This window comes from Peromyscus californicus, unplaced genomic scaffold (genome assembly GCF_007827085.1).
Source record: "Peromyscus californicus insignis strain IS unplaced genomic scaffold, ASM782708v3 Scaffold_9__1_contigs__length_137607984, whole genome shotgun sequence".
Lineage (NCBI taxonomy): Eukaryota > Metazoa > Chordata > Mammalia > Rodentia > Cricetidae > Peromyscus > Peromyscus californicus.
Window position 1 is genome coordinate 36999108 of NW_026294617.1, and position 11428 is coordinate 37010535.

The 11428-nt window shown below is 41.3% G+C and overlaps 1 protein-coding gene across 1 annotated transcript; it reads right to left on the minus strand.

The window, feature by feature from the left end:
* Nucleotides 1-321: 321 nt before the first annotated feature.
* Commd2 (COMM domain containing 2) lies at nt 322-4437 on the minus strand. The gene is made up of 5 exons (XM_052731379.1): nt 4304-4437; nt 4146-4223; nt 3436-3518; nt 2770-2943; nt 322-1079 (listed from the first exon to the last, which is right to left on the minus strand). Exons 1-5 carry the CDS (start codon nt 4368-4370, stop codon nt 882-884), a joined length of 600 nt encoding a protein of 199 aa, XP_052587339.1. The 5' UTR covers nt 4371-4437; the 3' UTR covers nt 322-881.
* Between the last annotated feature and the right edge of the window lie 6991 nt (nt 4438-11428).

Consider the following 11428-nt stretch of genomic DNA (forward strand, 5'->3'; position numbering starts at 1 on the left):
AGAACTGATTATACTACTTTTACATCCATTATTTATAAATGTAAATGATGCATCTTTTAGTTGCTTTGGGAATAGGTGTAATTAGTTCCTGAGAAAATGTATGATGGGACCACACAAATTTGTATATCACTTAAATCAATTAGCCCCAATAACTCAAATGTAAGCAATATGGTAATTGCTACTTGTCATCCTCACATACAAACAAGAATACATAAGCTACCTATAACAATGTAATAAATCTTGTAAAAATACTATTTATCTTTTTCTATGACTGTAATTGTATAGTACTTTTAGAAGTAAAAAATATCGACTGTCTAGAAATAGTTCTAAGTAACAGAGAATTTTATTTTCAAATTTTGATCAAAGAAAAAGAAAATAAAACAAACAAAAAAATACCCAAGTCAGGAGAGTCCCATATACACAGAAGACATGAACGGTATTCCAGGAGAGTCACATATACACAGAAGACGTGAACAGTATTCCAGGAGAGTCACACATACACAGAAGACATGAACAGTATTCCAGGAGAGTCACACATACACAGAAGACGTGAACAGTATTCCAGGAGAGTCACACATACACAGAAGACATGAACAGTATTCCAGGAGAGTCACATATACACAGAAGACGTGAACAGTATTCCAGGAGAGTCACATATACACAGATGCGAACAGTATTGATTAGTTTTAGTTGAGTCCATCCTATTTATACATTTAAAATACAAAAGGCATTCAATTTGTGAAGAAGCTGACTGCACGTAGCACCAGAAGGAACTGTACTTTAGCTTTTGATCAAGATTTCAGCATCCTGAACCAGAAAAGAAAGTCCATGACATCCACATGTACTATTGCAATCCCTGCATCACCAACTGAAGGGCAGAGCTACTTGATGCTGCGGACTACTCTCCGGCAGTGGTTTGTTTTCATTTCCTCCAATGCTTGCTCCAGTTGCTGAACCAAATGAAGCAGGGTGGCTGGGTCTGTCTGCAAAAGATGGGTGCTGTGGTCGCCATTCTGATCGAGGTGCAGCTTTATAGTCACTGCTGGCTTAATTTGTTGCCGGAGACTTCTGCTTGCAAGCTTGGAAACACAAAAAGAGTACAGTAACTGTTTAATAATTATGCTGCAAAGGTAACTTTTAAAATTATATTATACCATGTAAAAAATAAAATTTGAGATGAATCACTAACTTGAAAATAAAAAGCAAACTTTAAAACCTTTGGACAGAAATAATTTGAGAATGTAAATGAAACCTTATGGTACGAAAAAATTCCTTAAACAGTTCTAGGCCAGCCAATGCTGCACAGTGAGACCCTGTCTCAAAGACCCAAAATATAAATAAATTCATTCATTCAGTAAATTAAATAAAAAATAAAGCAGAGGTTGGTAATTTTTTCTTTTCTTTTTTTTTTTTTTAAGTCAGACAAGTATTCTAGGCTGTGCACACCATATAGTTTCAGGCACAATGACTCGATTCTGCCCTTGTATTTTAAGAGCAGTTATTAAATGCAAACAAACATGGCTACACCTACCAAAACTTTACAGAAATAAGTAGCAAGTCAGATGTGGTTCATAGGACACAGTTTGCTGAGTCCTAATTCTGCAATTTAAGGCAGATAGTGGTGGCCAACACCTTTAAACCCAGCACTTGGGAGGCAGAGCTAGGTGGATCTCTGAGTTCAAGGCCAGTATAGTCTACAGAGTGAGTTCCAGAACAGTTGGGCTACACAGAGAAACCCTGCCCCCGCACCCCCCCAAAAAACAAATAAATGAATGAATAAATAAATAAATAAACTTCAATTTAAAGAGCTAAGAAAATAGAGTAAAGAGATAATAGTGAGACAAAAATGGCATATCATATAGAAAGGGGAAAAATGATTATAAAGGCATATACTCTTTATACTTCTAAATTCCCACTTTAGTTCTGACTCATCCAAGGATGCCAAATTAATTTTCTTAAATAATTGCTTCAACGTTACATGTTTATCAAGGAATCTACATGGGCTTCCTATTGTCTTCTATGTTACATTTAAACTCTTACCAAATTTTTTTTACTACCTTACAGCCCTACAGATGAGTGTCGCTTCAATCACATGTGTACACAGCTAAAATTGAGTTAAAAGAAAAATCGGCGTCATATCTTAGGATGCTGGTTACCTCTGGAAAGGAAAGAAGGAGCAATTACTGGTAAGAGGTAAGAAAGGTGTCTCTGGGGTGCTGGTCATGGTCACGCCCATTTTATGAGTATGTGATTATGTGATAACTTATTGAGTACAGTGGCTTGTACACTTTCCTTTGTGTGTGTTGTGTTTACAGAGAAAAAAAAATTTTTTTTAAACTAAGCATTGCCAAAAAACAGAATACAAACAAATAAACAAAACCTGTTTTAAATCATCTTTTTTTTTTTTTTAAATGATTTCTTAAAAACTGCAAATTAGGGTCTCTGGGACGGTTCCATGGGTTAAGGCCCTTGCTGCTATGCCTCACAACCTGAGTTCAATCCCTCAGGACAAACTCCCCAAAGTTGTCCTTGACCTCTACACAAGTGCCATACACTAAATAAATACCTGTAGAAAAACAAATTAAAAACCTCTGCAAATTAAACTTAGAAATAAAGGAAATGAGCTATTTGTGAAATGACCCAAAGATGACCATTAAAATATATACATTTTCTCAAGCCAGAGCTTGGTTAAGCAGGTAAATAACAGAGCATATAAATAGTTCTTATCACCTATATCAGATTTAAAAACAACAACAAAAAAAGCCATACTTGCACATCTAGCCGCCATTCAAGACTATGGTAACTGGGAAGACGAGGTGCCAATTCATTCAGAATAGTCCTGATCTCCTTTCTGTTGTCCAGGTAAAGCTGAAGCAATAATCTGTTCAGCTCTTCAGAGAATCCCAGAACAAAAACAGAGTCTTGGAAATCCAGTTCAGAAATCTAAAGATAAATTGAGTTCAATAGAACACTGGAACTTATCTTTGTTTAGTAAATACTAAAACATTTCTAAACACAAAAGTACATTACAGCCTATAATTCACTTCTGTCTATAACATTCCTTACACTTAAAGACAATCATTGCTCACCATTCCAAAATTCAAGTTACTAACATACAAAATAACCTTATTAAAATAGAAAAAGAATTAGGATGCCCAATTTTATTTACTATTTTTCCATCAAGCCCGATACAATTGCTAATCCATAAAGAAATGCAATATTTCATTCTCCCCTCTCCTAGGATACACATATGATGGCGTGTGATACAGAATTAGAGACAATTATAATTTATACTAGCAAGAGGTATTCAGATTAGATAATGCCCTTAACACTTACCGTTTAGGTATACTGCACAAATTAGATTATGAGTTACTAGTTTATAACAGGTGCCTGTTTGAAAGAATCTGGGTAATATACAGTTCTCAGAAGCCTTACCATGAGCTTCGAGCTCTCAGTGAGGAGATAAGTTAATCCTTCCACACCATGCTGGATACTGTCACTACTCACATTAAGTTTTCCTAAGGAAAAAAGAAAGAAAAATGAACAGATTATCCTTTTGTTTAAAAAGAAACACGTTCAATTACCCTTAGTTTTCAAACAGTACAATGAAAGCGGGTTAAGTGGAGATTCCAGTTCCTTCTCAACCCACCCCACTAACAGTTGCCTTCAATATTTCTCTCCAACCAACCATAACAAAACACAGACCTGTGAACAGAGACACAAAGTCCCTACAAGCCAGGCAGAAGAGGAACTCAACAAGGATGTTCTTAATCACACCACCACCCTCCTCTAGCTTTCGTAAAAGCGGCTTCTAGGCAGCAAATACTAACGGAACATTTGAATGCTGTTCTCGGCTAATCTAAGAGTTCCACTTCTTCAGCACACAGTATTTACTAAGCACCACAGTGCTTTTCATCTGAAAGGCAGGGGGTGCTGTATTCATTTTAAATATGAAGGCACTTATTTCACACAAGCTTTAAAATCTCAGTTACTTGCAGAGTTTGCGCCCTGATTGACAGCTATGCAGAATCGGCTGCAATGGGTACAAGACCCTAGGACTTGCAGAGGTCCCTGCCGGGCTGATCGAAAGAGAATGGATAGCACTTTCCAGCTCGACAGGCAGAGCCTGTCTCCCCCTTTCTTACTGGCGGCGCCTTCGTAGATCTTCGGGTTAGATCCCCGTCTGAGGAACTCCACAGCGATTCTTCCGAACTCGGCTACCACTGCAACGGAAGTCAGCAGGCCGTGAGTGCCGGGCTGTCCCCGGGACTGTCCCCGCCGCAAGCACCCCGCACTCCCTCACCTGCGCTGTCCACTTGCGGTAGGAAGGCCAGGTGCTCCTTATGCTCCTCCGACAAGTCGAGCAGCATCTTGGCAGGTCTCCCGACTCCACCATGCAGCGCCGGCCCCGCCCTCGCCACTTCCTGCCGCTGTGCAACAAAAAGAAGCTCCGGCGCCGCTGCACTGCCCGTGCTTTAGGTTCCGGTCTCTGGCGGTCCGACGAGCCTTAAATCCCAGGGCTCACACGGTAAAAGTTGAGGTGGGGCGCGGGCGAGAGGAGTTGAAGGCACAAGTCTTCCATTCATAAATCATCCTGCAAACGTGTACTGTGTGGGGCTAGAGAGGTGGCTCAATGGTTAAGAGCACTTGTTGCTCTTGCAGAGGACCCAGGTTCAGTTCCCCGTGTCTCACACCATCACTAGCTCTACTTGTAGGGGATACAACACCCTCTTCTGAATTCCATGAGCACCGTGCACGTGCGTGGTGTACGTATACACATCATATACATCTAAGCAAGACACTTATACACACAAAATATTTTTTTAAGTGTAATACTAGTGCTCAGCTCTAGGCTCTATGGCATCAGCCTGCTTGTGGAGTGTAGGTTAATAATATCAATAACCAACATTTGTTAATCAGTGTCAGAAATGTTTTTATGTTAAACTCACACTTCATAAGAAACTTGTTATGTGGGTCCATTACCACTTTCATTGAATATAAGGAAACAATGAAGTGAAGCAACAGAGACTTTGTTCGTTTGCACACAACTTTTGTATTTTTTTAAAATCTCATTTAGTAGTTTCAATAGCCATGGCTTCCCTTTTAAAAATGAATAAACCAAGTCAGAATATAATATGTCAAAACTTAAAGGAGATTGTTAGGGGCCTCACCTATCTTCTCCGAGCCACATCCTTCTGCTCACTGGGCTGGATGTTTAAATTTCGTAACATTTGCCGGGCGGTGGTGGCCCACACCTCTAATCCCAGCACTCGGGAGGAAGAGCCAGGTGGATCTCTGTGAGTTCGAGGCCAGCCTGGTCTACAGAGCGAGATCGAGGACCGGCACCAAAACAACACAAAGAAACCCTGTCTCGAAAAACAAAAACAAACAAAATTCGTAACATTTAACATATATGTGTTAATATATTATAATGTACATACAATAATTATTATCATTACATGTGCATATGATGTATGTGAGTCCAGGAGTGTGAAGGTCAGAGGACAACCTTCGGCAATGGTGTCTCTTCTTCCACTGTGGTACCACAGGATGGAACTCGGGTCATCAAGCTTGCCATATCCCTGGCAACTATGATTGTTTGGCATGTTTTTGTTTTGTTTTTTTTTGCGGGGTGGGGGGGGGGGTGGGGGGAGGTTCTGAGGATCAAACCCAGGGTTTTCTTCATGCTAAATATGTACTCTACCACTAATTATATCTTCAGCCCTGTATAAAGTTTTATGTATGGATCTAAATTTTGATGAAGATGATGATACTGGTGACAATAACAGATGTTTGCACAATTCAGAGCAACACTATTATTTTTATCTTTTGGTGATGTGTGAGAATTTGATCACCTTTTGCTTTGTCTCATATATAAGAGACGATAGAATGACAATTAATAGTGACCCTCCAAATCTTTCTACTATGGTAGGAGGAAAGAAAAGGAGAGAAAAACAGAGGGAAGGAGAGAAAGAGATCGGGGAGAGAGAATTCATTTCTGTCCTTTTATCTAGGAGTCTAGGGATTTAATCCAGGACCTCTTAAATGCTTTTCTTCATCCTCAACTAGAAACAGCTTTTTCTATAATTGGTCATCCAGACAGAAGTGAAAAATAATTTTTATAGCTTCTTTGTTTCTGCCATATCCTTCACATCTAATTACAACTGTTTACTCCACTGATGTCTCTGAGAGACAAATGGGGAGGACCCACCACTCTTTGGTGGTCAGATGTTAAGAATTGTTAAAGTGCTGTTAAAGCCATTATTAATATTAATGATAAAATGTTTAAGTTCTTGCAAGAAAGCCTTCTGGTGTTCATTGTTCAGTAATAAGCAGAAACATCGGGGAATGGGAAGTTTGACTTCCTAGCCGGCAGCTGTTAGTCTATCTATCCCTTTCTGTTCTATACGCCTTGAACAAAAGGACTGCCAGTCAGTCAGCCAGCTGTACTAGTCTTACACAGTCACTGACTGCTTTGTACACTCCACAAACACCTTGAGGAAACCACATAGTGAGCACAGGTGTTTGCGCTGGTTTCGGAAGGGGCAGCCTTAACCAGAGTGGTTTAAAACACTTTGTATAAGACTTTGTGTTATCACAAGCCTTTGTGAAGCCAAAGTGAGCCTGTAACTATTTCTACTTAGGTGAGAAGGGGAGCGCGCCCCCTGGTGGCCCAGCCCAAGGGAAACCGCTGAGCAAACATGCCTTCATTTATGTGTGAGATTTTGCTGCGATTGGTGCAAACACCATTTCTTTGGATGTAGAAGCTGGCTGCTCAGTTGGTGAGCTGGCAGGGGCAGATCCCCCTGCACTGCATCCCTTTGCTGCTGCAACTTCAGACCCAATAAAATCCCTCCAATGGTGGTTTCCTGCCCACTTCTAGAAGCCGATCCAGTGAAGCAGCAGCAATGGTAAAAGCAACAAAGTGGCAACACCTGCAACAGCTGGGCAGCCAGCACATCAAGCCACAGAAGTGACTGAGCAGTCTGATGATCGACAGCCGAGGAGGGAGAGCTGAGAGGCAAGAATGGTAAAATGGCTGGTTTCCTAACAGCTGAAGAGGGAGCCGGGCAGTGGTGGCGCACGCCTTTAATCCCAGCACTCGGGAGGCAGAGACAGGAGGATCTCTGTGAGTTCGAGGCCAGCCTGGTCTCCAAAGCGAGTTCCAGGAAAGGCGCAAAGCTACCCTGTCTCGAAAAACAAAACAAACAAACAAACAAAAACCTGAAGAGGGATAGAAGAGTGTAAAGAACCAAACAGAATGGCTGAGTGAGATGGCTCAGTAGGTAAAAGGTGCTTGCAACGAAGGCTGAAGACCAGAGTTCAATCCCTGTGACCCACATGGTAGAAAACTGACTCCTATAAGTTCTTCTCTGACATCTCAAAGCACACTGTGGCACATGTGTTCACACACACATAAACACACTCTCCCCCCCCCTTTTCAGCTCTCCTAATGTAATAAAAATTATTTTTAAAAAGAACCAAAGGGTAGCTGCAGGCCCTGGTTGCTGAAAGAGTTCTTCAGTTCTAGGGAGCCAATTGTCTCCCAGGAGCTGCAAAATTGGCAATCACCAAAGGGTAAGGAACCGGACACCTGCCTACTTAGAATCTTCAGTGCTATTTACTGTCCAAGACGAAGGAATTTTGATTTCCCAGGCCTATAAAAGAGTTGTAATCCTTATAGCATCAAGGATCCTGGTACTGTAGACCTACACCAGATCTGTGAAACTTGTAGAAGTAAAGATTCCACTACCTATTGTTAAATTTCTGAGGCAGCTTAGAGACACAGACAGGAAGAAGAAAAGAGACCAGTGTGACCTCAACAGATGGAACTGTTTATTTCAGTGAGGGGCAAGCACAGCAGGGAAGTAGTGTCTTCAAGAAAAAGAAGGAGAAGGAGAAGGAGGAGGAGGAGGAGGAGGAGGAGGAGGAGGAGGAGGAGGAGGAGGTAGAAGAGGAAGAAGAGGGGAAGAAGAAGAGGAGAAGGAGGAGAAGAAGAGAGAAAAAGAAGAAGAAGAAAAAGAAGAAGAAGAAGAAGAAGAAGAAGAAGAAGAAGAAGAAGAAGAAGAAGAAGAGGAAGAAGAAGGGAATATTTGGGGTTTATATAGAAGATTTGGGGAATGCAACTTCTGGGGCTACATGAAAACCTGTATTTTCTCCCTCCTGGAACTGTTTATCCAGACAAGCCTGGTTTATCTTTAGAAGCTCCCTTGCCTAGGCTATTAGGATACAGGGTCACAGTGAGCAACTGAGTTTGGTAATGCTAGGGAGGGGGATGGGACTGGAGGGTTTTCATTTGTTTTGTTTTTGTGGTTTTTTGAGATAGGATTTCTCTGCATAGCTCTGGCAGTCCTGGAACTTGCCCTGTAGAAAAACTGGCCTCAAACTCAGAGGTCTGCCTGCCTCTGTCTCCTGAGTGCTGGGATCAAAGGCATGCGCCATCATGCCTGGCAACAGACTGGAGTCTAAACATAGGGGCAGGGAATTTCAGCAAGCTTAATGGAGAAAAATTCCTAGAGTCTTGCAATGTTTGTTCAAAGTTTATTCCAACACCTAAGGGCTGCCCAAGGATCATAACACTGGCAAGGCTAGAAGTCTTGATACCGGAGACCTGAACAAGAGTTGTACCAGAGAGGGCTATCTGTAGCAAGTCTTTCTCTGTACTGCCAGCCAGCTCCCAAATAACGACATGGAGACTTCTTATTTATTATGAAAGTTTGGCCTTAGCTTAACCTCGTCCCACTAGCTCTTATAACTTAAATCAACGCATTTATATTAATCTCTATCTTGCCCTGTAGCTTTTTACCTTTCTTTCATTCTGTATATCTGACTCCCTCCATGTCTCCTTGGCACCTAGAATCATCTCCTATTCCGTTCTTTCTGCCCGAAAGTCCCGCCTATACCTCCTGCCTAGCTATTGGACATTCAGCTATTCATTAAACCAATCACAGTAATATATCTTCACACAGTGTACACATAGCCCACAACAGCTCCCACCTGCTACTGAGCCATCTGCTGCTGCCTTCTGCTGTCAAGGGTTACAGAAACTGCCAAAGGTTAGCACTGGAACAATTGCTTCTTGCCCACCTGTGGTTTCTGAGTGCAGCAAAAAGAACTCTGGCCAGCTGCTTGGAAACATTTGAGGTTGTTTGCTAGGCCTTGAAGCAAGTATTAGGGAAGCATGTTGCCGGTGGAAGTGTGAAATTGCAAAGGTACCCTAAGAACTCTTACACAATTTCTTACAGTGATAATTTTGTACTCACTTTATCAACAGATAATTCCGTTCCTAGGTATTTACTTAAAAGAAAGGAAAAACAGATATCTAGAAAACACTTTGATGATAGTGTCCATAAATGCTTTATACATAATATCTCAGAAATAGTGACAGTCTAAATCTCTATGCATTTCAATAGATAATATGATACATCCATAAATAGAACCCTAACTACCAAGGAAGTAATAAAAAACAAACAAACCTAGTACTGGATGGAATGTGGCAACTCATGCCTGTAATTCCTAGCACTTGGGAGGCTGAGGCAGGAGGATTGCCACAGCTTTTAGACTAACTTGGACTACAAAATTAGGTCTAGGTCAGTCAGAACTACATTTTACTCCATGTCTCATAAAACCAAACTAAGCCCAAACAAAAGGGGCAATATAAAATAATCATAAAACATCAGAGCCCATGTGAACAATAGTGTCCCAAACATTTTTCAAATCTTCTTCCTAGAATTTTATGTCAGGACGGCACTGTCTTTCAATGGTTTCGATTTATTCAACCACGTGAAGAAACTTCCTAGAGGTAACTAAGCTGTTCTACATGTTTACTGTGGTACTGTTCACACAGACACGTGCTTGTGAAATCCACTACATGGAAATGTAACATCCATGTAGTTACTTCAGTTTGAAAAAATAGTAGCAAGAAGTTAAAATGATGTCTGAACCTAGCAACTCTTGGTAACTCTTGCAGGGACCTTGTTATACAGAATTTTATTTAAAAGTTATCTTACTATTTCTTCATTTATGTGATGCTTAAACTCCAGAGCATTAAAACAAACCCAGGGGAAAAAAACAAAAGTAAGAAATACAATCAAAATTATAGCTCCTGTTCCTATATCCTCCTTAGTTTCCCAATCCCACAGGCATCTTCGGGTGTCAGCTTTTGTTTTTGTTTGTTTGTTTTCCTGTGAGTTCTTTCTGAGATTCAGAGGTGGGGGGGGGGGCGTGTTCTTAAAATTTGACAGCGCTGTCCTTTAAGGGTTTAAGTGCCACTTGGATGTCTGTATCCCTGATGGCTAACCTTGGATGTCCACTTGACTGGGTCTGGAATTGACTAAGAGATAAGCCTCCAATGTATAACTGTGAGGGGTTATCTAGATAAAGGCTAGCCTCTGAGAATGTGTGTGAGGGGTTATCTGGATAAAGGTGAGCCCCTGAGAAAGTGCGTGAGGGATTATCTGGATAAAGGTGAGCTCCTGATGTGTGTGAGGAGGTTTTTTTGTTTTTGTTTTTTTGATTGGGTTATTTAAAAGTGGGGTAGATCCACCTTAAATGGCATCTAATAGCAGCTGTCATAGTCACTGCTCTATTGCTGTGAAGAGACACCATGACCAAGGCAACTTATGTAAGAAAACATTCAACTGCGTTCGAGCTTACAGTTTCAGGGGTTCAGTCCATTATTATCATGGTGGGGAGCATGGCAGTGTGCAGACAGGTGCTGGAGCAGTAGCTGAGAGCTACATCCTGATCCGTAGGCAGAGAGAGAAACTGGGCCTGGCATAGGCTTTTGAAACCTCAAAACATCCCCAGTAAAACACAAAAAAACCTAAGAATTCAAATATATAAGCCTGGGGGTTTGTGGGGGAGCAGCACTCTTGTTCACACCTCCACAGCAGCCACATGTAAGGAGTTCCTAGGGAAAAGCTTTGCTTCTTGCCTGCTTGCCTTTGTGTCTCAATTTCCCCTGTTGTTGCTGCTGCTGCTGCATTTCTTTCCTGATAGAAAAAAATCCACTTTCTTCTGGCTACTGATGTGAAGACCAGGAATCCTTCCTTCACACCTTCAGCACCAGGGTGGGATTGTGGAACTATCCAGCCTCCTGGGTGAGCAGGTCCCAGTTTCTCCAGTGTGAAGGCAGCCGTTGTTGGACCATCCAAATGACACCATGTAAGCCAACCCTTTTAATGCATACTCATTCTATGGGTTCTGCTTCTCTAGAGAACTTTGAATAATACAGTATCTGAGAAAGCTTGCTGTTAAACATCCAACATCTGTTGGAATCATGTAGCATTAGAACGGTTATTAGATATGTTCATATTAGAATTGGAGATTCTATTTGACCATATCTCTGTCCAAGCCAGAGCTGCTGTGAATTTTCAAAGCATAATTTCTGGAAGGTTTTCACACTTTGCTGGACCTCCTTCGACAG

What these genes read in the sequence shown, in the direction of transcription:
- Commd2 (XM_052731379.1), bottom strand. Translation starts at nt 4,370, where the DNA reads ATGCTGCTCGACTTGTCGGAGGAGCATAAGGAGCACCTGGCCTTCCTA. An exon ending in GATCTACGAAGGCGCCGCCA is followed by an intron (nt 3,519 to 4,145) that starts GTAAGAAAGGGG and finishes TTTTTTCCTTAG; the next exon opens with GAAAACTTAATGTGAGTAGT. An exon ending in AATGGCGGCTAGATGTGCAA is followed by an intron (nt 1,080 to 2,769) that starts GTATGGCTTTTT and finishes TGTGTTTCCAAG; the next exon opens with CTTGCAAGCAGAAGTCTCCG.